Source organism: Panthera pardus, unplaced genomic scaffold, assembly GCF_024362965.1.
Source record: "Panthera pardus isolate Hobbes unplaced genomic scaffold, ASM2436296v1 HiC_scaffold_8, whole genome shotgun sequence".
In the NCBI taxonomy this organism is placed as follows: Eukaryota; Metazoa; Chordata; class Mammalia; order Carnivora; family Felidae; genus Panthera; species Panthera pardus.
This window is the reverse complement of record NW_026527013.1, coordinates 59383952-59408348: the sequence shown is the minus strand read 5'-3', so window position 1 is coordinate 59408348 and position 24397 is coordinate 59383952. Positions and strand designations below refer to the sequence as shown.

Below are 24397 nucleotides of genomic sequence, written 5' to 3'. Positions count from 1 at the left end.
TCCATCTTCGGGAGGCCCTTCCTCTCCAGACCCTTCCTCATGTTCCCTGGGGCTCCAGGGCCCTCTGGGCACCAGCCCACCCACACGATGATGCTGTATTTGCAAGTCACACTGTCACTCAGCAAATATTGATAATTCCTGTTGTGTTCTAGGCTCTGACATGCATCGGATGTGCAAGAGTTTGTGCAAATAAGCACAAAATTGTGCAAGCCACCTGTGAGGCCAGGGGAGCTTTGGGAGATCTTGTCTTGAAGCTCTGTTTGCAATGCAAACACAGGTTTTCTACTTAGAGGGTGCTTTGTTTAGCATGACTAAGTAGGAGTGACAGAGAGGATAAAGTCCTCCAGCCGCACTCTGGTGTGGCCTCTGCTCTATGCAGGACTTGGGGAATAGGCTTGAATGCAGAGAAGGTGACCCCTGCCATGCTCCTCACACTGTTCTGAAGGAGGCTCCCGCAGCAGCTCAGAGCTCCTGGGGGACTCAGGGGTAGGCCTCTCTCTTCCTCTGCTAATTGATGCAAAAGGCTGGAAAACCAAGTGCCAAGTAGGCAACTAGGATTACCACTGAGCTCTCCAAGGAATCGTGTCAATTTGTAGCTCTTGTTATTTCCTTAAAGCTTGCGGGTGCATTTTAACAAATTCATAAACCTTGAACTCTAAGAGTCCCATGATGGGGAAGGGGGATGGCTCTGTGACTTTTCATGTGAGCTACAGAGGTGGAAGGAATCACCAGTGGGGCCAGAAGCCGGGGGTGGGGGCGGCTCCTCCCAGGCTGGGTGCCAACATGGTTTCCCTATCACGAATGGTAGCCAGAGGGAGCAGGGTGCCAAGCCTCCTGGACCAGCAGCCTCTCTTTCCCTGTCCCATGCCCACATGCCTTCTCGGGCCTCAAGCCTGGACTACCAATGGTCACGTGGGTCGATAACCAGGCTGCCTTCATCCCGTCTCCTAAATGCCATACCCAAGGGCCAGACAGGCCACACTCCAAGGGGATAGTGTGCTAAGTCCAAGTGGGACCCTAGAAAGTACCCTAACATTTTAGATATTTGGGTTCAAATCCTGTCTCTGCCACCTTCTAGCTGTGTAACCTCAGGCAAGTCTCATCTCTTACCTGAGCCTCATTTGGCAGATTTCTCAGGATGATGGATAGCATAATAATAACTACTGATAATTGAGTATTTCCTCTTTGCCAGGTTCTAGGGCAATATGCGTATTAACTCATGCAATCCCGCACCAACCCCGTGGGCTTGTGCTGGTGCTTATCCCTGCTTTACAGATGGGGAAACTGTGGCACAGAGAGGGCAAGTAACTTACTGATCACACAGCACAGCTGGGATTGAAAGGCAAGTCTTTACTCTTAATCATTCACTTCCTTCTCTCTCTAATGGGGGTTCATATTCATTCATTCATTCATTCATTCATTCATCCAGTCAGGATTTCCTGAGCACCCACTCTGTGCCAGGCCCTGGGCTACATGCTAGGGATTCAGGGATAGATGGAGCAGATGCAGGCCTCTTCTCTGAAGCTTCTACCTTAGGAGCTCTGTGTGCATGTGTTGCAGTGATACTGGCTGGAGACCAACCATAAACAAATATATAAGCAACAAAGATCCAGACAGTGATTTTTTTTTTTTTTTTCAGGGAAGAAGAAAGTAAAACACAGGAGTGTGAGGGGGGAAGAGGCGGCCTGGCTCAGGAGGTGACATCTGAAGAGGCCGCTTTTAGGCAACAAGCTTGAGCAATGGGAAACTCACTAAGGTCAAGGGGCCCAGGGTGACCTCAGGGCTGAGTGCAAACAGGGTCATGAGGACCCGCCTCACAATAATAGCCCAGCTGACCCAGGGACTACTCATATGTTTGGGCGCAAGTACCAAAAAAAGGGAAATTCTATCTGTTCCCATACCTCCTCACAGCCCCCATAACTCCAGCCCCGCCCCAACCCCCCCCACCCACCGCCTCTGGGCACCGTCTCTCCTTTGCTCTTCTGCCCCCTGCTGCTCCCTCTTATCCGAATTCTTTCCCCCGCCTGCGCCTCAGGCCTCCACCCAATCTGGTCGCCCCACTTCAGGATTAAGACTCCCGTGAAGAGGAGACGTTCCCTGGGAAGAATAGGAGGGGGTGTTCCTGGCGGTGGGGGGTGAGGGGAGCAGCAGGGGCAGGTCCGGGTCAGCAGGTCTCCAAGAACCCTGTGGCTCTGGTCTGGGACCTGCCACTTGCCCAGGGCCCGGGAGCCGTGGCGTGCTCTGGGCTACTCTGGAGCCCTGACTTTGTGAGCTTTTGTCTGGTTGTGGTTGCCCACGTCCCAACCTGCTCTGGGTGTGCTAAGCACGCTAGGCCCCAGACACCAGAAACTTTGCTTGAAGCAGGGTAGGAAGCCCAGCCTCCACCTGGGTCTGGGTCTGCCTTTCAGATTACAGCTGTGCATGAGTGTGTGCGCGTGCGTGTGTGTGTGTGTGTGTGTGTGTGTGTGTGTGTGTAAAGGGAGACTAATTAGAGAAGAAATGGGAATCTGGCTAAGCAGTCTCTGGTGTCCATGCCCTTGCTGTGAGTTCTGTGGCCCCCCTGACTTTGTGGAGCCAGCTTCCCTCTGTTTCCACTGCAATCCTTGGCCATGCACGTTCCCTGCCTCCCCAACTCCCAGCCAGCTCTGCTCAGGAAGGGGGTGACCTTCCCGCAGTGCAACTGCTGGGGTGTAGACAATCCGGGCTCCAGGGAGCCTGATCCTGCCTGCCCCAGCTGGCTGTTCTGCTCGCTAAGCGGCCGTTCGCAGGGCTGAGCAGTTAAATCCAGGGCAGAAGCTGAAGCTGAAAACTCAGAGAAGCAGAATAGGAAATTAGGGCCGGGAAGCTGATCCTGACTTTCTGCTTGATCCACTTACGCTTTTCAGCTGATTCATTCCATCTGGAGGCTTTGTTTCACACCGGGAACTTCCCGGATTTTAGGACAGCCAGCGGGGGACCTGAGCCCTGGTGAGGGCCTGGGAACAATGGATGGGGCAGCTTCATTGTGTGGGTTTGCTCCCTCCCTTCCCTTGTTCACACACACACACACACACACACACACACACACACACTCACACTCATTCTCAGCGATGTGCCACACAACACACCTTGCACTGCACACCCAGCAGCCCTGGGACAATCCAGGCCTGGCAGGAAACAGAAGGCTGCTCAAAAGGGCCACTTGAATAATAAAGGGACTATTTAGGAAGGTATGGGTGGGGCTGTTGTCTTCAGGTGGTGTGTCCAGCCCAGGATATGATCCCACTGCTCTAAAGTGGTTGTGGCCATCCTGTCCCCTTTGCCACGGCCTGGTTTAGGGTAGGGTGTGACCCATGACTGGCCGATGCAACTTCTGAGAAAGATTTCCTTTGTGCAGAGAGGGAGGGAACCCTTCTTCCATCCAGCCATGATGGGAAGATCCCCAGAGCTGAGGCTGACGTCCTGACACCATGAGGACAGACGTGATCAACATGCTGAGGAGAAAGACGGGAAGAGCCTTGATAGCTGGTGGATCCAGACTCTTACTAAGTCCCCCACTTGGAGATGCGCGTGTTCCATATAGGCAGACCTTGGAGGGTGAAACCTACAAGTGTCACACGCCAAATCCCTCCTCGAAATTCAAGCCACCATAGATGGACCAAGAGTGTTATGCTAAGAGGCGCCTGGGTGGTCAGTCGGTTGAGTGTCCAACTTAAGCTTAGGTCATGATCTCATGGTTCATGGGTTCAAGCCCCACATCAGGCTCTGTGCTGACAGCTCAGAGCCTGGAGACTGTTCTGTGTCACCCTCTTCCTCTGCCCCTTACCCCACTTGTGCTTTGTCTCTCTGTCTCTCTCTCACAAATAAATAAACATTAAAAAAAAAAGTGTTATGCTAATGGGTGTTCTTCCTGTGGAAACACAGGGCTGGGAAAGGAGGTTCCCCTAACCAACAATGTCAAGGGCCAGGCAAGGGGGAGGGTAGTGCAGATGGCCTTAAACTTCAGATCAGAGTGGAGATCAAATAGTGCTCTCTGCATTTTGACCAGGTTGTGTTTCAGGGACGGGCTTCATCATCGACCATCTCCAGGGCTTCTCCAGAGACATCCTCCATTCTGGGGTTGAAGAGAGCGTCCCAAAGCACGACTTGGACCAGATGCCTCCCCAGCTCCAAAAATCAAGAGTTCTCCACTGTCCACTGCCTCAAGCTTTGAGTCATGTACTTGGCACTCAAGGCTTGCATCCCCATGATTCAACCAAACGTTCCAGCGTTTTTCCCGCCATGTCCAATTCTCTGGTACTCTGGGCCCTGTCTCCTTCCTTAGGTCCACCATTGGCCAACCGCCCTCTAAGAGAAGGGTCTTTAGCAATGGCAAGGGTGAATCTGGGGGAGGTCCGTCTAGTCTGCTAGGAGCCAGATCCAAACATTGTTGCATCAAACTACCTAATCTAGTTGAAAAGCACGGATGCTTGAGACGAACCTCTTACTGAAGATGAGACAGAGATGGAGGAGAGGGTCCTGTCACACACCACAGAACTGAATCTAGTCATCTGCCACTTTTAACCATGACCACTTTCCCCAGCTTTCCGCTTCCTGCAGAGTGTCCGTCTTTTTCCCTTCCTTCATGCCAAACCCTACTCTTCTTCAATCCTGCCGGCCCTGTCCCTACCCCTGCTCCACCTCTCAAAACCCACCCAGCTTTCAGTCTTCTCAACAAAGTCCTCGATAGCGAGCCTCGACGGGCTCCAGGGTACACTGGCCCCCAAATCCAGCGGTTTCTTGTTCTTCAGGCCTCTGGGGGGTGGGTATGAGGGGCTCAAGTCATGCCTTCAAAGATATATCCACGTCAGCATCACAGAGTGAAAATTTCAGCACCCAGGAAGCATCTTCTTAAGGCAGATCTATGGAAGACAACTACTGCATGGCAGAAGACGTGGATGCGGTTATCATGATACATCTATTCACAAAATGGATTGTGATCTCAGTAGGGCATTTCAGCATCTGGAGTTTCTTAGTTATTATCAGTCCATTTTTCTTATATGGAACTTCCCAGAAAACAGTCAGGGAGCAAAGTGTTGTTCATTCATCAGTTGGGCTTGATGTTCCTGGTGCTTAGATAGCACTCCCCTCTTTCCTTCTATTCAGAGGAGACCGCACTCCTCAGCCCTCACAGTCTGGGTGAAGCCATGTGACCCAATGAGTGGAACATGAAGTGAGGGGTCACTGAGGCAGAGAAAAGCAGGGGTCCACTTCTCTAGTCTCCGGAGCCTACTCTTTGTTTTTCTTTTTCTCCCCGTTTTATTGAGAAATAATTGACATACAAGAATATGTAAGTTGAAGGCTTACAGCATGGTGGTCTGACTTACATATATTACCATAAAAGATTGGGCTGGCATCCATCTTTTCATATAGATACAAGAACCAAAGAAAGAAGAATAAAGGAATTAATTTCTCCTTGTGACTAGAGCTCTCAGGATTTACTCTCCTAAAGACTTTCCTGGACTGTACTTTGGATTTTTGGAATGTACTTACCTGGAATGTACTCTCCTAATGACTTTACTGGAAATATACAGGAAATGTTACCATGGGATGTTAGCCAATAAGTCACTGGACTGATTTACCTTATAACTGCAAGTTTGTGTCTTTTGACCGCCTTCGGCAATTCCCTCTTCCCCCGCCCTCTGCCTCTGGTGACCACAGCTCTGATCTCTTTTTCTATGAGTTTTTTTTTTTTAATTCCCCCCTATAAGTGAGAACATGTCTGTCTCTGTCTGACTTGTGTCGCTTCACACGATACCCTCAAGTTCCATCCATGTTGTTGTAAATGGTAGGATTTTCTCATTTTTGTAAATGGCTGAATAATATTCTGTACTATACATATATACCACTTCTTTTCCCTTTCCTCTACTGATGGACACTTAGGTTGTTTCCATGCCTTGGCTATTGTAAATACTGCTGCAGATGTCTTTTTGAGTTAGTGTTTTCATTATCTTTGGATATATTCCCAGAAGCAGAAATGCTGGATCATATGGTGATTCTATCTTTGATTTTTTGAAGATCCTCCATACTGTTTTCCAGAGTGGCTGCACCAGTTTACATTCCCATTAACAGTGCACAAGGATTCCCCTTTCTCCACATCCATGCCATCATTTGTTAACCCCTTGTCTTTTCAGGGATGGCCATTCTAACAGGAGGTGATATCTCATCGTGGTTTAGATGTTCATTTCCCTAATGACTAGTCATGTTGAACATCTTTTCACGTACCTGCTGGCTTTTTGTAAATCTTCTTTGGAGAAATGTCTATTCAGGTACCTTGCCCTTGTTTTTTGTTTTTGTTTTTTTAGTTGATTTATTTATTTTCAGAAAGACAGAGACAGCACAAGTGCGGGAGGGACAGAGAGAGAGGGAGAGACAGAGAATCCCAAGCAGTCAGCACAGAGTCTGATTTGGGGCTTGAACTCACAAAGTGGGAAAGCAGGATCTGAACCGAAATCAAGAGTTGGACGCTTAACTGACTGAGCCACCCACGCACCCCTGGAATCTTCTTCATATGATTTTTGGATTGTTCTTTGTGAGTGTATAGAAATAGAACTGATTTTTGTGTATTGAACTTATATTCTGAACCCTTGCTGAACTTGCTTATTAGCCCTGTTGAGTGTGCATGCGTGCGTGCATGCGTGTGTGTGTGTGTGTGTGTGTGTGTGTGTGTATTCCTTAGGAGTGTGTGTGTGTGTGTGTGTGTGTGTGTGTATTCCTTAGGATTTTCTATATATGAGACCACATTATCTGCAAACAGAGATTGTTTAACTTCTTCTTTTTCAATCTGGATGACTTTTATTTCATTTTCTTGTCTTTTCTGCCCTGGTTGGAACCTCTGTACAAACTGAACAGAAGCGATGAAAGGAGATATCCTTGTCTTTTTCCTGATCTTATGGAGAAAGCTCCCTTTTGGCTTTTAACACGGACAAAGTAAATTACTTTTCTTACTTTTCTACTCTACCAGCCCTTCTCTTCCTCATTTGATTTTGGAGAACTCAATCTAAGAGAAGCCCCTCCACACAAGGCCCTCTCCAACACACCCTCTATACTAGTTGCCAAAGTATTATCTCCAAAAACAAAATCCTTCGATAATAATTGCTGTCACCAACTTAGTTCACTAAGTGCTGAGCTCTAGGAGTGTAGTATCAACACGACACATATCCACCAGAAAACTGAGGCACAAAGATATTCAATAATATGCCCGGGGTCCTACTGCTCTCTTCAGGCCCTGTGCTGTTCTCCAGGTACTACACTGCTCAAGAGCCTCCTTGGCTAAAGCTAGGTCACAAGGTCACTTCCAGGTGATGCCACGGTCAAGGAAACCTGGGGCAGGAGATATTTTTTGCCAAGTGCATTTTTTTTTAAGAGAGAGCATGAGCAGGGGAAGGGCAGGGAAAGAGGGGGACAGAGGATCCGAAGCGGGTTCTGCGCTGACAGCAGTGAGCCTGATGAAGCATTGGATCATGACCTGAGCCGAAGTCAGACACTCAACTAACTGAGCCACCCAGGCACCCTGCAAGGTGCAGAATTTCATTTTATTTCCCTCCTACTTATTATTCCGAAATTTTTCAAGACTATATGAACAGTGAACGAGTAATACAATGGACTCTAATATATACATATATCCCTATATAATCTAGGAATCACCTAGATTCACCTATCGTGAACACTTTTTCTGAATGGTTTAAGTGCACGTTGCAGATACTAGGATACTCCACCCCCAAGTACTTTAGTATACATCTCCCAAGAACAAGAAAATAAACATTAATTCAATAATATCACCTAGGACGTTGTTCTGTATCCAAAACTTTCTCAGTCATCCCAAGTACCTTTTTATAGCGTCATTGTTGTTGTTTTTACTGTTGTCATTTAAAACAATTTTTTTAATGATTATTCATTTTTGAGAGAAAGAGACAGAGTGTGAGTGCGGGAGGGGCAAAGAGAAAGGGAGACACGGAATCTGAAGCAGGCTCCCGGCTCTGAGCTGTCAGCACAGAGTCCGATGGGAGGCTCGAACCCAGGAACCGAGAGATCATGACCTAAGTCAAAGTCAGATGCTTAACCGACTGAGCCAGCCAGGTACCCCTTTGCTGTTGTCATTTTAATCCGGGATCTAATCAAGATTCTTGGTTACATTTCATTGTCTGCATCTTTGTTTTGTTTTGTTTTCCACGACATTGACCTTTTGGAAGAGTCCAGGACAGTTGTTTTATGGAAGGTTTCACATTGTGGATCTGCCTGCTTGTTTCCTTGTGATTAGATTCAGGTCACACATCTTTGATACCACTCCACAGGAGCTGTGTGTGCGCTTTACTGCATTCCGTCAGGAGGGACATCAAGTTCGATGGTACTACTCTTTGTATCCTAAATCTGACCATTTGGTTAAGGCAGCCACACCCAGGTCATGTCACTGTAATCCCGTTTCCCTTTGTAATAGTTAAGAAATCTGCAGTGAAACTTGCAGGTTATCGGAATATCCTGTTCTCCAACCACCTTTCACTCAATGCTTTTAGTATCCATTGATGATTTTTGCCCGATTCACCTGCTTCACTGAGCCTTGCACAATGGTGATTTTTTTAATTAAAAAATTTTTTTTAATGTTTACTTGTTATTGAGAGACAGAGAGTGAGCAGGGAGAGGCAAAGAGAAAGGGAGACACGGGATCTGAAGCAGGCTCCAGGTTCTGGGCTCTCAGCACAGAGCCTGACACAGGGCTCAAACTCACAAACCGCAAAATCATGACCTGAGTCAAAGTCGGACACTTAACCAACTGAGCCACCCAGGCTCAGGCTGTGGTGATTTTTAAATCCCACATTGATTTGCTGGCATTCTTTTGTAAAGTGATCCATTTTTTCTCCTACCTTTTCTTTCAACACATGACTATTGGATTAAAAAAAATTAATATGTTATAAGTTCAAATCGTCAAATTGTTATAATCCTCAAATTGTTCTGAATTTGGCCAATTTTTCTAACCAGGTACGTTGCTGCACCGAAGGAGATTGGGGTTCTGTTGTAAGGAAGGAGAGAATGGGTATTGGGCAGCAACTAGTAGGCCTGTTACAACACCTTACCTCCCCAAAGCCTCAGTTTCCTAGGCCTTAGAATGGGGAAATAACTCCCTCTGGATGGTTTCCAGGATTAAATGAATTGGTTATGGATTAACTGCACACAAATGATGCTTGTGTCATGGAACCTGACACAAAGGTCTTCAAAATATATAAATCTCCCTTCCTCTCCTTTCCTCTGCATTCCTATGCCACTGCCTTTATTCATCCTACTTTGGATTTATGTCATGTTATCTTCCCCTATTTGCAGTATAGAACTCATCGGGTTGGTTGTCATGAGGCTCAGCTAGGCTGCTGGCACTGTAACCCCCAATCTAAGTCTTCTGGGGTTCTGATTCTCTCCCCAGATTTTGCACACAGTGGAGGTGGGGAAGACTGCACACCGTCTCATGCTCAGATCTGCGGTCTGGACTCCCGTTTTGCGGAATCAGTTCAGGGTGTTATTCCATCATCTGACCCAGAAGAGAAGCCCATCCTTTCCCTCAATTTTTACACCCCCGGCCCCCTCCATAGCCATAGATGTTTGGGTGTTTGGGAGACCTTCAAAAACATGTGCAGCATGAGTGGATACTGATAGTACCCCACCCAGATTTTTTACCAGCCGGTGAGACCATCCTCCAGCTTCTGTGGCTGTGAGCTGTTGGCAGCTCACAGATGCCCCCTTCACTGGGGAATTGTCCTGGGCTGTCACTAACTGACTGATGTGGGGCACAGAAGGCCTGTCCCCTTGTCAAATGATGAAACCAATTTTGGATATAATTTGTTCTCTAGAGCACCGCCCCCACTGCCACTCCACCCAGAATTAGGCCGCAGCCAGTCTCCAGTTTTGACCACATCTTTACTTAGCTTTCTCCCACCTCATCCTGTTCCCTTCCTTCATTTCTCTGGAGGCACTCCCCAATAAACCACTTGAACCAGAATCACTTTCTCGGGCTCTGCTTATAGGGGAGAAAGGGAGGAGAGAAGGGCAGGTGGGAGATTTACAAATCAAAGCATTTTCTTTTTTTAATTAAAAACATTTTTTTCCAACGTTTATTTATTTTTGAGAGACAGAGAGCGACAGGGCACGAGCAGGGGAGGGGCGGAGAGAGAGGGAAACACAAAATCCAAAGCAGGCTCCAGGCTCCGAGCTGTCAGCGCAAAGCCCGACGAGGGGCTCAAACCCACGAACCCATGAACCGTGAGATTATGACCCGAGCCAAAGTCAGAGGCTTAACCGACTGAGCCACCCACGGGCCCCTCTTTTTTTTTTTTTTTTTTAATGTTTACTTATTTTTGAGACAGAGAGAGAAAGACAGAGTGTGAGTGGGGGAGGAGCAGAGAGAGAAGGAGACACAGAATCTGAAGCAGGCTCCAGGCTCTGAGCTGTCAGCATAGAGCCTGATGCAGGGCTCCAACCCATGCACCATGAGATCATGACCTGAGTTGAAGTCGAACGCTTAACTGACTGAGTCACCCAGGTGACTCAAATCAAAGGCCCCAAATCAAAGTATTTTCAATGACAGTAGCAGATACCTTTGTTCATAAAAATCCTCTGTCCCCACCTCTGGAATGTTCACTGGCTTCTTCACTGAAGCTATTCTCATTGGTCTCTCTCCTCCTCACTCCTTCTTTTCCAGGTTCCCCAAAGCAGCTCCAAATAATTCTTGCTATTTCATGCAGCAATCCAGTGTGCCTCGGTTCAATTCCAAACTCACGTCCAGGCCCACCTTGGTAAATCAAAGCCATTCAGAAACTCAGTTGAATAAAAGGGGGCTTCATTCAAGGTCACTGTGGCAGTAAATTGCAATCATTTATGTTCCTCCATTACACATATGATCCTGTATGAGAAGCATAAACACAATGCTTGGTATACTGCACTCAATGCATGGCATGTGTGCTCATTGGCCAATGTTTCCTAAATGCCTATGATCATTCACTGCATTCCAGGGCATTTAGAATAAAATTTTGACCCTGGCTTATAAGGCCCTACGTGATCTGAACCCTTCAGGCTCCTCTGGCCTTCTTGCCTATGGCTCCCTTCTCACTTTCCAGTCACATGGCCAGGCCCCTTTCTATTTCTTGAATGTGGGTGGCAAGGTCTTCCTTGCCTCAGGGCCTTTATACTGGTTGGTTCCTAGCCAAGTCCTTCCCGTCTTCTCCGGGCTGACTCCTACTCATCCTAAAGTCTCAATTCAAATGTTTCCTTCTCAGAGAGGTTGCTTTGGCCTCTCAAATTAAAGGAGGCCCCCTCCTATTAATTTCCGCCCTGGCATTGTGATGTAGTTTTTCTTTTTTGGCATTTATCACAGTGATTAGTAAGTTTATTTATGTGCTTGCTTGTTTGTCTTTTCATTTGTTCCTTCCATTGCATCTAAACCTCACGATGGCTGGGCGTGTCTTGTTCGTCTTTGCATGCTCCGCGTCTAGTTCAATGTTTGCCCAGTTCTTAGTTGAGCGCCGCTCAACACGAGTCTGCTGAAGGCGCCAAGCAGCAAACCATGCGAAGGTCGCCCTGACATGCCTGCCTCAGACTCCCCGCTGGTCTCCTGGCCTTAGATCATCACCCTCGATTCTGCTTCCAGGGTGATCTTTCCCCTGGCTGCTGCACTCTAACGCGCTTTCCACCGCTCACGCACCATGCCTCCGCGTGATCGCTAGTTACAGATGGGCAGTTCGGACCTTGGAGACTACAACCCCCACAACGCCCCGCGGGCCCGCGCCACATGATTGGCTGAACCTCCGGCGGCGGCCAATAGGACGGGGCTTTGTTGGCTTGTGCCGCAGCAGCCCGAGTCCCGGGAAGCGCGGGGCGCATAGGGAGCCAGAGCCTGGCGTCCGTCTGGTTGCTCTGGAGCTGAGTCGCGTGGCCGCCTGCCGGCTCGCCTCTTGCCATGGGGAGCACCGAGAGCAGCGAGGCCCGCAGGGTGTCCTTCGGAATGGACGAAGAGGAGCGGGTCCGGGTGCTGCAGGGCATCCGGGTGAGCGGGCCGCCGGCGGGCGCGAAGAGCGAGCGCGGCCTGGGCCGGGTGGGCGTGGAGGGCGTGGGCCAGCCTGAGGGGAGGTTCGGGCCCGAGATTGGGCGGGCGCGCCTCGCTCATTGAGCCCTCCCAACGCCCTGGTGGCGAGCATCTCTCCCTCCGCCGTGTACGTGAGGAACCCGAGACTCGGGGGATGCCCGGTGTCCGCCATCTGGGCAGTGGTCGCCTTCAGGCTTCACTACCCTGGCATCGGGGGAGAAAGCGGAGAATGGGGAGAGGTGGGGAGGCCGCATTCCAGCTCCGGTTGAGTTGTTGCAGACCTGCATTTGTTCCCCTGCACCCCAGTGCACACGTCGTGTTACATGTACGTGGGATGCTTCCAGTCCAGGACAACGCAACTGCCTCTTCACTGAGGCTCTCGGATTCTCGACACCGCAGCCGAAGGAGCAGTTTAAAAGTTGTGAATCAGATCATATGCCCTTCCCCTTGCTTAATCCTCTCCAGTGGATGTCTAGTGCATTTCAGATGAAGAGGAACCTCTACCTTGTTTTACAAAGCGGTTCTGCTGACCCGTGTGCCCGCATCTCACCCAGTTCCCTCCCTCCCACCTCCCGTCTATTTACTGGCTTCCTGACTGCAAGATGTTGGCTTGTTCCAAGCATAGGACCTCTGCATTTGCTGTTTTCTGTCCTCTGTCTTTTCCTAGATGAGGCTCTTATCATACTGTCACAGTTTGAGAATCATCTGAGTATCCTTAGGTGACCGGTCAATCTAAAGTAGCTTCCCACCCACACTATCACACATTTTTTTTTTTTTTTCATAGAAGAATCACCATTGGGAACCTCTATTGATAGTTAACTTGTTTATTGTGTTTCCCACCACAGCGAAAGCTCCTTGAGACCAAGGCTCTTGTCCTTTTCAAGACTCTATCCCCAGAATTTAGAGGAATAATAAAAGCAGCTCACATTTGAGTTCTTAGTGGGGACCATGGATTCCTCTGAATCCTTTACAGGCAACCTCTCATTTAATTTTCAACAGCCCCGTGGGAGAGGTAGAATTCTAGTTGCCAATAAGGACAAGTAAGGCACTGAGAGGTGAAGTAACTTACCCAAGGTCACCTAGATGACAAGAGGGAGAGCTGGGATTGATGGAGGCCAACTCCAAGCCCTGTTGGCTGAATGCTGCAGTTCATACACCTGTGCCTGGCACATAGTGGGTGGTTTGTAAACCATTGTTGAGTGGTTCAATGGATAAGACCAGTGAAATAGCAACCATGTTGAAATAGAATGCACAGATCGGGGTGTAGGTGAATTAGTTAAATTACAGAGTAACTTAGAAAAAGACCTCAGGAAGTCTGATTTCTGAGCAGATGCTCATTAGCGGTGTGCCCTTGGGTGAACAACTTATTATTTGAATCTCAATCCCTGTGTTTTTAGAAAAATCAGGGGAGGGTGTGTAATCCTAGTTACTGTCTAAGATATGTGTGTGTAAGTGCTTAGAAACAGTAGTGTTTTGTGGGGGTCTCTATTCTTAGTCTAGGATAGTACTTAGCATGTTTGGTGCTTGCTAGGCCTTATCTAGTCTTGACCGGGCTCTTGATGAGGACAAAACGGGGAGGAGTTGGCTCCTGTTTGAAGGTTGAGAGGCAGGAGCTGAATTGGAATTTAGAAAAACATCCTTGGCTGTATTTGGGTGCTCTCTCACCTTTGTCACCTGGTATTCTGTGTTTGGGAATGTTGGAAAATTAGGTCAAAGTCAGGTCTTCTAAGATTCAAGGAAGTTGAGTTCCTCTAAGTTGACAGAGGATCATTTTTGGGGGGGCGGTATGATATCAGACTAGTACATTTTACATCTAGTTCCCTTAGATCCGCAAAGTGTAAGTTCTCTTTAAAGATGGAGAATCAGGGGTGCCTGGGTGGCTCAGTCGGTTAAGCGTCCGACTTCGGCTCAGGTCATGATCTCACGGTCCGTGAGTTCGAGCCCCGCGTCAGGCTCTGTGCTGACAGCTCAGAGCCTGGAGCCTGTTTCGGATTCTGTGTCTCCCTCTCTCTGACCCTCCCCTGTTCATGCTCTATCTCTCTCTGTCTCAAAAATAAATAAAACGTTAAAAAAAAATTAAAAAAAAAAAAAAGATGGAGAATCAGGCTTAGGGCTGTTCAAACTTTGAGGTATTATCTGAGTGACTGATGGGACTTTAGTCCAGATCTTTTGGGTGCAAGAAACAGCCTTTTCTCACTACTCCAAGCTCCCTCCCCCAGTGATATGCAAGGCAGCCTGAAAATTGTGCAACGCAACCTCTACCTGTTCCGACGGGGTACTGGCTCCCCACTTAGTTCTCCCAGAGACTGTTAAAATTAGAGGGAGGTTTGGTGACTGACTGCAAACTCATCAGAATAAATGACTTGCCTAGAGGCACACAGTGGGGTGCATGGCCCCATCATATGAGAGCCCCTTCCTTCCTTCCTTCCTTCCTTCCTTCCTTCCTTCCTTCCTTCCACTTGTGTGCCTGGTTTGGGAGAGGGAGATTTGAGAAAGGAGGTGATGGCAATGAAGTGTTCTGTTGTGGGGGCTTTTTCTACTAGCAGAGTTACTTGAGAGTTGGGGAGTCCACCTTGTCCTTAAGCAGGCAAGTAAAAAATCAGTATAGATCATTGGATGAACCAAATGAGAAGTTAGTTTAAGTAGAAAGTAGGTGCCGAAGAAGAGTATCTGCCCCAGGTCCTTCAGAGAAAGTTAAATATTCTTAAAGACTACTTGTATTTAATCCCCAGGCCCTGATCCTGGAAAGTACTCAAGTTCCCTTAAGATTCAGTGCTAGGGCCTTGCTCCTTTGCACATTTATTTGCATAAATTTACATATTGAGTTCAAGCCCTAATTCCACGGAAGGTAAGAGAAATTTAATTAATGCAAAATGCTGCAATTATATGCAACTCCAGTTTTCAGAGCAGGCATGTGTGAAATACATAAAGATCTCATTTTAGCCAGTATATTTAACCTTATCCTCCAATGAGAGAAGGTTCACACACGACAATAATGTCCTGTGTGTGCTCACTTCTCTGCCCCATGGAAGCAGCCGTATTTAGTAACAGCTGAAGTTGGTTGCTTTTCAACGTCTAGACTCCACTGTTCTCCAGCCTTTTCCCTTTCCAGCTGCTTGGTTGCCTGCTACTCTTCCCAACTCACTTCCTGGCCGGCTGCATGATAGCTGTGTCCCCAGACCCATCACGCTGTCTTGGCTACATCACATTTGCCATCATTCCTTGCTTTCGTGAGGCAAGTCTGGACCACTGCTGAGGGGAGGACCAAGGAGGATGTAGAAGAGGCACAAGAAACAGTCCCCAAACACGCCCCTGCCAGAGAAGCCATACACCTGAACACTGTACCTGTAGCCACAATTTATCTGTCACCTCAGCAAATGCTTACTGTACACAGATTACTCGCCAAGCACTGGGCCTGGCTTTGCAGAGGCCATCAGGGACAAAGCATAAGGTCCTTACCCTCATGGAGACCTCAGCCCAATGTCAGAACAGACCAAGAAAGGAAAAAAGAGGCAAAGGAAGAAAAAGCTGCAAGTACTCTGAAGGAAACAAAAGTGTGCAGAGTAACGGGGATCCTTGCTTGCAGTGGGATGGCGGACACTGCCGCTCTGAGCAGGGGACGCTGGAGATGTGCCCGAGCCAGCCATGAGAAGCATGCAATCTGTGCTGTGTTTTCTGAGCACTAGCTCAGATATCCCCCTCCTGCTGACCTTGTGAGCTGTTGTCCACATCTCATATGTGACATAGGTTCAAGGAGGCCAAGTAACCCAAGGGCGCAGCTAGTTAGGGGTAGAGTTGGAGTCTCATTCCGGCTCCACACGCCATGTGCTTGGCCAGCGACAGAGGGGTCGGGATGTTGAAAGCTGGCCAGGCACTGAGGCTAGACAGGTGATGGGTCCTGAATCGCCAGGGAGGGCTTGTCCGTGTGTTACCTTGGAGGCAACACTGCAGGTCTCTAATCAAGAGTGGCGCTTTGGAAAGATGTTCTCTGATGGTGGTGGTTTTTCTTCTCTGTTTTTAAAATCATATTTTTGAGATGTCTTTTACATGTGAAATTAACCCATTTGAATGATTTAGCAGACTTATGGAGTTGAGCAACTGTCACCACAATCAGATTTTAGAACATTTATTCTCAAGACCTAAAAAGATCGTTTGTGCCTATTTGCAGTCAGTCCCCACTCCCACACCCCGCCCCAGGTAACCATTAATCCTTCTGTTGCTCTGAGTTTGCTTTTTCTGGACATTTCATATGAATGCACTCAGATCTTTGACGTCTGGCTTCTTTCACTGAGCACAATGTTTTTGGTGTCGGTTTGTTGATGTAGCATATATCAGCAGCTTGTTCCTTTTTATTGCCGAGTAGTATCTCATTGCCTGGCTGTCCTGCATTTTGTTCATCCAGTCACTAGTTGGTGGACATTTGAATTGCTTCTGGTTCTTTATATTATGAATAATGTTGTGAACATTTGCATACAACTTTTTTTTTTTTTTTTTGGCGGACCTATATTTTCATTTTTCTTGCATAGATACCTAAGGGTAGAGTTGCTGGGTCATTCTGCTTATGAATTCAGTGAGTTGGTAGGTTTCACTTTTTAAGAAACTGTCAAACTGTTTTCTGAAGCGGCTGTACCATTTTACATTCCTGCTGGCAGTAGATGAGGGTTCCGTCTTCTCGACATCCTCACCAACACTTACTGTTTGTTTTCTTGATTGTAGCAATTCTAGTGGGTATGAAATGGTATTTCACTGTGGCTTGAATTTACATGTGGCATGAATTTCACTGTGGCATGAATTTACATGCAAGTATCTAATCGTGTTGAACATCTTTTCATGGGTTTATTTGCCATCCATAAATTTTCTTTGGTGAAATATGTATTCGGATCTTTTGCCCACTTTTACTAGGGTTGTTTGTCTTTTTATTATGAGTTACACGATTTTTTTAATGCTGGATATGAGTCTTTTTTAAAAAAAAAATTTTTTTTTTAGCGTTTATTTATTTTTGAGACAGAGAGAGACAGAGCATGAACGGGGGAGGGTCAGAGAGAGGGAGACACAGAATCTGAAACAGACTCCAGGCTCTGAGCTGTCAGCACAGAGCCTGACGCGGAGCTTGAACTCACGGACCGTGAAATCATGACCTGAGCTGAAGTCGGCCGCTTAACCGACTGAGCCACCCAGGCGCCCCTGGATATGAGTCTTTTATCGTATTACAAATTGCAAATATTTTCTCCCAACGTGTGGCTTGTCTTTTCATTTTCTTATTGGTGTCTTTTTTGAAGTACAAACCTTGTAATTTTGATGAAGTTTAATTTATCAGTTTTTTCTTTTATTGGTTGTGCTTCATATCTTAGAAATCTTTGTGTAACCCAAGGTTATGAATTTTTTTTCCTATATTTCTGAGAGTTTTATAGTTTTGGCTTTTATATTTAGTTCTATGATCCATTTTGTGTTAATTTTTATATGTTATGAGGTAAGGCTTTAAATCGGGGGTTGGCAAAGTTTTTCTGTAAATGACCAGTTAGTAAATACTTTCTGTTTTGCTCACCAGAAGGTCTCTATCACTTCTACTCAACTCTGCCATTATAGGGTTAAAGAAGCCACAGTCAGTGTATAAACAAATCAGTGTGGCTATGTTCTAATAAAACTTTACTTATAAAATCAAGTGTTGGGTTAGATTTGGCTCAAGCACTAGAGTTCACTGAACCCTAATCTAAAGGCCATCTTTTTTTTGCATGACATATCCAATTTTTCTAAACATCATTTGTTGAAAAGACTATCCTTTCCCCCTTGAATTACCTTGGGACCTTCGTGAATATCAATTGACCATAAACATAAGGGTTTATTTCTGGTTTCTCAATTTTGTTGAGAGTTCCATTGATCTATATGCTATATGTCTATCTTTATGGTACTACAACATTGTCATGATCATTGTAGCTTTGTAGTAAGTTTCAAAATTGGGAAATACAAATTTTTTTTTTTTTTTTTTTTTTGAGATTGGTTTGGCTATTCTGAGTCTGTTGCATTTCCACATAACATTTTAGGATCAGTTGGTAACTTCTGTAAAAAAAAAAAAAAACAAACCAACTCTTAGGATTTTGATGGAGTTTGTGTTGAATCTAGATTACTTTGGGGGAGAATTGCCATTCTATTTTAATGTTTATTCTTGAGAGAGAGAGAGAAAGGCACAGTGCGAGTGGGGAAGAGGCAGAGAGAGATGGAGACACAAAATTTGAAGCAGGCTCCAGGCTCTGAGCTGTCAGAACAGAGCCCGTGAGGTCAAACCCATGAGCCGTGAGATCATGACCTGAGTCAAAGTCAGATGCCCAACCAACCGAGCCACCCAGGTGCCCCAACAATCATCATTTCAACAACATGGAATCCTCCAATATGTGAATATGAAGTCTCTATTTATTTAGATTAAAAAATTTTTTTTTCAGCAATGTTTTATACTTTTAATGAACAAATCTTATGTTTCTTTTCTTAAGTTTATTCCCAAGTATTTTTTCTTTTTGATACTAAAATGAATATAATTGTTTTGTTTTTTCTTTTTCTTTTCTTTTTTCTTTTTTTTTTTTTTTTTAGAGAGAGAGAGAGAGAGAGAGAGAGAGGGAGAGAGAATCCCATGAGGGGCAGAGAGAGGGAGACAGAGAGAAAGAGAGAGAAGAGAAAAGAAAGAGAGAGAAGCAGGGCTTACCCAGGGCTCATGTTTTACCTGAAGTGGGGCTTGTGCTCACCTGAAGCGGGGCTTGTGCTCACCTGATGTGGGACTTGAACTCATGAACTGTGAGATCATGACCTGAGCCGAAGTCAGATACTTAACGGCTGAGCCACACAGATGCCTGAATGTAATTGTTTTTTTAATTTAACTTTTGGAATTGTTTTCTTAATTTAACTTTTGTATTCTTCATTGCTAGTATATAGAAATTCAATTGATTTTTGTATGTTGATCCTGTATCCTGCAACCTTGCTGAACTCATTTATCCAAGTTGTTTTTTTCTGTGGATTCCTTATGATTTTATATTGATAGAATGATGCTGACTGTAAATAAGGAAAATTTTACTTCTTCCTTTCTAGTCTGATGCCCTTTCTTTAATTTTCTGGCTTTATTGCATTGGCTAGAACCTCCAATACAGTATTGAATAGAAGTGGTGACAGTGAATGCCCTTGCCCTGCTCCTGAACTTAGATAGAAAACATTCCGTCTTCCACCATTAAGTATGTTAGCTGTAGGTTTTTCATTGTTGCCTTTTCTAAGATTGATATTTTTAAATAATCTTGGTCACCTCTTCCTCTCTGTTATTATATCCTGTTTGTTGTTTGTAGGCTCTTGGAGTGCAAAGGCTTTTATTTATTTCAGTGTCTGGCTCATTTGTGTGTGCGTGTTGGATTGCACGCTTGGATTAATGAACTGATGGTACTTTTAGCCAAGCTGGCGATCTTTGGCAGCTGCACTTGAGAATTTTACCCTTCTGCTTGTTACAGTTCCAGCTTTAACACAGACTTGTTCCATTTGTATGCAGCAGACTTCCTTTTCACCTTGGTATTGCCCCGTGATATGTTTCTTGAGTCTCAGCATGAATGTTGATGCTGCATATCATACATCCTTCGTCTTAGTTGGCTGCTTAGAGGCAGCATGGTGAACCAACTGTCTCAGGAAGCCCTGGCCTGGAGCTCTGACACTCAGAGCAGTAAGTCTCTCTCCTTATATGCAAGACGGACCTGTTTAGTGTAGGTGCCTGGAAAGGGTTGGATCACAAATCCTCTCCGGTCTTTCCCAGCCTCTGTACTCTATCTGGCTGACCATTTGGGGGATTGTAGTTGATGGGGCCACAACAGAAAATGCCAACGTGGCAAGTCAGGACATGGACGGCCGAGTTCTCCACCGTTTTCTGTGAGCAGTATACGGGTCTGGATGTCAAGCGCGTGTTGTGTGCCAGTCCCCGGGCTGGGTGCTCTGCCAGGTGTTACTCTTTTTGATGCGTCCCCAACATCACGTCTGACACGCGGTGAGGTGGAGCCAACTCCGCAGGGAAGCAGAGCATTTACCGTTTCTCTGTCTTTCCCCCTGTCAGCTGCTGAGGAGCAGAGGACCATCTGAAAGAAGACTCGGGTAGTGCGTGCCCTCCATTCACCTGGCTCCAGGGTGCCCGAACTCACTATGGTCAAGGACAGTAAAGGGCTGGGCACACAACCACGCTGTACTTTAGGGGCAGACTTAGCAACTTTCAGGGGTTTCTTGAACGTTCTTCAAGTTTTCTTTTAATAGTACTGTGGTATAACCAGGAATGAAATGTAAATAGTGTAAGAGTTAAGGTGATTTCTGTTTTACCTTGTCTGACTTTTGAATATAACCCCGGTATAAGATGAAATTCCCCCCTAATTCTCCCTAACTGTGTCACAGTATGATGTGGAAGATCTTTCTCCATAAAAGTAAAATCTATAAAGTCATGTAAATATAAGGATAGTTGTTAACTCTAACTCTTACTAAGTTCGTCTTGGGTCACCTCCCTCATTGGGGAGGTAAAGCCGCTGCACTAGAAGCATCTTTGATCCTTCAGGTTTCCAGTCTACCTTTTCCACCTCTTGGTGGGGGGTCCCTGCTCGCTGTGCTGCAGCAGCTCTGGTTTCCAGATCAAACCTGCCGCCTCTGCTGTTTTCTCTGCGGCTGGTGGAGGCTTCAGAATGTTTCCTAGTTCAGCTTTCTTTCCCTTCTGCGCCCTGGCCATTCTCTTTCATCCTCATTCACGAGCTGTTGACTTTTGGATTCTAAACATCCAACCCAGAGCTGTCCCGTTGCATGTTTCATGGGTGCATGTAATTCACTATATCCGCCAGAACCCACCTGCGTCCCCTCCTCTGCTTCCCTCGAAATCGCTCTTGTTTGTTAAGCTTTGGATGGCTCCAGCCAGCTAGCTCCTCCGCCAGAAACCTGGACCCCACATCCCTTTGTTCTCTATGTTTAATGACAGATCTTGCGTTTTCCCTTCTAACCATTTCTCTGTTTTTGCTTTTGTCCTAGCTAACTCCCCATTCTGTTTTCCCTTGACCATCTCATAAATTGTTCTTTCTCCCTATAGACGTGTCTCCCACAAACCTCGCTGTCCTGGTGCCGGCAGGGTAATTAAAAAGAAAACAACACAAATTTTACTTATCATCAGGCAAATGATGATAAAATTCAAGCAGTTCCAAAGGAGGCATATCGGGGAAAAGTTCATCTCCTTTCCCACTTGTTTCATCCGTCCTGCACTCTGGGGCAGTGCCCCTTACTGGCTGGTTGTGTCAGTGATTGTGCAGAGTTAAAGCTAATTGTGTCATTCCCTTTGGTTAAAGGCAGATTCCTGGGCCTGGCTCACGGGGGCCGTCTGCTGTCGCCTTTTCTGCCTCTGAACATGTTGGTAGGGAGGACACCTGCTCTTCTGTACTCTGAGCTGCCTGTGACTCTGTTCCCCTCTGTCTGCAGTATTTTCTTTCCCTGTGACTGGCTAAACTCCTTGTCATCCTCAGGACCAGTTCAAGTGTCACCTTCCGAAAGGCACCCTCTGATGTCATGCCCTCACCCTGGGTCGTCCCTGTCCTGGGTCTTGCAGACTGTGCTCACCTCCCAGTGCTTCCTGCTTGGGCAGAGATGATCTCTTCCTTGCTTACTCCCTTCCTGCCCCGTGAGTAGGAGCCACATCTGTTTGTCTTTCTGTCCCCAGTATTTAGCCCAGAGCCATTTTTTTTTTGCCCCAAACCACAAGTCCAGAAACTTTGTGGAATTAATTGATTAGAATTGATTGCCAACATTTAAAGCTCGGAGGCTTTACATAAATTCAATTTTTAGCTCTTTGGGGGACAAATGGAAAGTCTGGTCCACATTCCCATATGGCAATAACTTTCCCCGAGTTACGAGGTAGCTGCCCTCTCTGAGGGGCATGTGCTCTCACCGCTGTCCCCACCATGTTGTCCTTGCACTGTGTTCTTTTCCTACTAGGCCCATTCTACTAATTCTGTCACTTGCCTCACACCTGTGGGCATTTGTGTTTGCCACGCTCAGTGGAGGAGGTCTCCAAGGGCTCTTCTTGTTCTGACATTCTGGGATTTAAATCTGTGGTGAGCAGCCGGTGGATCTAATTTCAGCTCATAGAAAACTGAAAGACTAGTGAACAGAATCTCCAAGGCAACAGCCTTAGGCAAGGAGACAAATCTTTTTAGAACCACAAGATCGGGCAGTGCCTTCAAGGGGCTTGGGGAGTCTGGGCATCAGGAGCCACGGACAGACCCGACTACCTGTGAGCTCATTCTTCTGGAAACTTCCCCAGGTACTCAGCCTGACTGGAGAAGCCCTAGGCCCAGCTTGGAGAGAGCAGTGAGCCCCAGTTTATCTCCTGGCACCCAGCGCCTCCTCAGAAAATGTTGCAGCGAGCGGCCTCGACCGTGGCTGTGCAGGCCTAGTGGCTGCTGAGTCACCAGAGAACTCGGGCAAGCCACTTCTCTGCACCACACCTTGTCCATTCTTCCGTGAGCAGGATGCCGCCTCTTCTCATAAATGAGCCGGTGCCGTGAACTCATTTGAACATCAGAGCATTTGCTAATGCAAAGAATAATGCTTAGGAAGCTGCCTCCGCATTGCTACTTCTAGATGTGTCTGGATGAGTAACACGTTAAGCCTAACAAAGTGCTAATTTTTCATATTGACATTCTCCTAATTTAAGTAGGCTGTGTGTTTTATGAGTACATACAAGCTCTCCCTCCCACCCCCTATCCAGGGGCTCCATAAAGCATCATCAATGGGGGAAATGTGACCTGCAAATTATTTTTATTTTTCTTGAATTGGCCATTCTGTGCACATGGTTACTTGCCACCCCACAGTGGCTCTCAGTTACTGCTTTCCCTTGTGCAGGTGGCCAGGGTTCGGATCCAAGTCCTGGCCTGAGCACTTAGCACTTAAGACTTTCTGCGATCTTGGGTGAGTTGTTTCACCTCCCTGACTCCAGTGTCTTCTTCTGTAAAATGGGAATGCACTTAGCTTGGGGCCTGGCCTGTGGAGCTCGCTCAGTGAATATTAATTAGGTAGGCTGTTTTTCTCATTATCTTGGAATAGGACCCCCTGTCCTAGGTCGGAAGTTCCTCTGCCCCAACTGTGAGCTTTGTTGCCCCCTTCTGGAGTGCGGAGGCGTTACACTTGCTCTCTGGTCAGCCCCGTGGCACTCTGATGCCAGGGAGTCCCTAATATCTTTCTTTACATGCAACCTCTCCCAGTGTCCTGTGTAGTCGGTTTACTTGCCTGGGAACAGAGCTGCCCGAATGGATTTAGAGCACCACACACTTGCAGAGCAGTTCTCGGCCCAGCGATGGTGCCTCCTCTCCAGCGAGCCGGGTCTGGGCCTTGCTGTCATCTTTCCCTCGTTTTTCCTTTAAGGCTTCTTGCAAGATGCGTCTTATTTTTAAATGCCAACTGTTCATAGTTTCTCCTGCATCCTTTCAGGCTTTTCCCAAGCCTCCATAGACAAGCCCGCTCTTTCCCTTTTTATAGCACAAATGAGAACATACTGCCTATACCACTTTGTAAATTGCTTTTTTCACTTGCCCTGTGCACGCATTCAGATGCCAGGTCTCCAGTTATCTCGCTTGCGTGGAGTCTTTTGCCACCACATCCTCCCCAACTCCTGCAGAGGTACACTTCCCAGCCCTCCTACTCCGGACGTGCACTGTTGTAGCAGCGACCCTGCCTTTGGCCCTCTGTGACCTCTGCCCTTCTTGCAGATTTGCCAGGGTATTCTGTGTGAAGAGAAGATTGCGACTGAGGCCCTGCTTGGAAAGTGTCAGCGGCTCCCAGTTGACGGCAGAATAAATTCCATTCTCCTCTTGTCGTTCAAGGCCCTCCCGGTGGCGGGGAGCCCACCAGCCCTCCACGTCTTACTTTCTTCATGGACCTGTGCTCAGTGAGGCCGAACCTTGGACTTCTCCCGCTGTGCCTTCCTTGTACCCTTCCTCTCTGGAACACCTCTTGACCCCCCACCCTTCTCCACGTCCTCTTTTTACTTTTCAGGCCCGTCTCAGGCGCTCTCTCTTCCAGCTGACGCTTAGGCTCCTTTGGGAGAGCTCCTGGGCGTGCTGGCTCAGGCCTCTCACTGATAGCCGGCACCTTGTGTTCTCTGTGCCAGTGCGCCTTACCCACCCTGTCTGACCGTCAGCTCTTTGTGTACAAAGTTCTCAGCTGTTATCTCTTGATATACTCCATCAGAGTAGCTTGGTGTTGTGGACCTGGGCCTTTAATAAATATTTCTTTAGTTCCCTTGTTTAACAAATAGTTGAGTCGGGTACTTTCTGGGCG

At 47.0% G+C, this 24397-nt stretch overlaps 1 protein-coding gene across 4 annotated transcripts in view; it reads left to right on the top strand.

Moving 5' to 3' along the window:
- The first annotated feature begins 11840 nt into the window (after positions 1–11840).
- The window catches only part of CHCHD6 (coiled-coil-helix-coiled-coil-helix domain containing 6), a 249528-nt gene continuing 236971 nt past the window's right edge, over positions 11841–24397 (top strand). Inside the window, exon 1 of one of the 4 annotated variants that reach the window (XM_019430968.2) lies at positions 11841–12043. In XM_019430968.2, the coding sequence (XP_019286513.1) occupies positions 11957–12043 (87 nt within the window). In that variant the 5' untranslated portion in view covers positions 11841–11956. Of the gene's footprint in view, positions 12044–23878; positions 24006–24397 lie in introns of those variants that run through there. The other 3 variants (XM_053898473.1, XM_019430966.2, XM_019430967.2) reach the window with 3 other exon arrangements.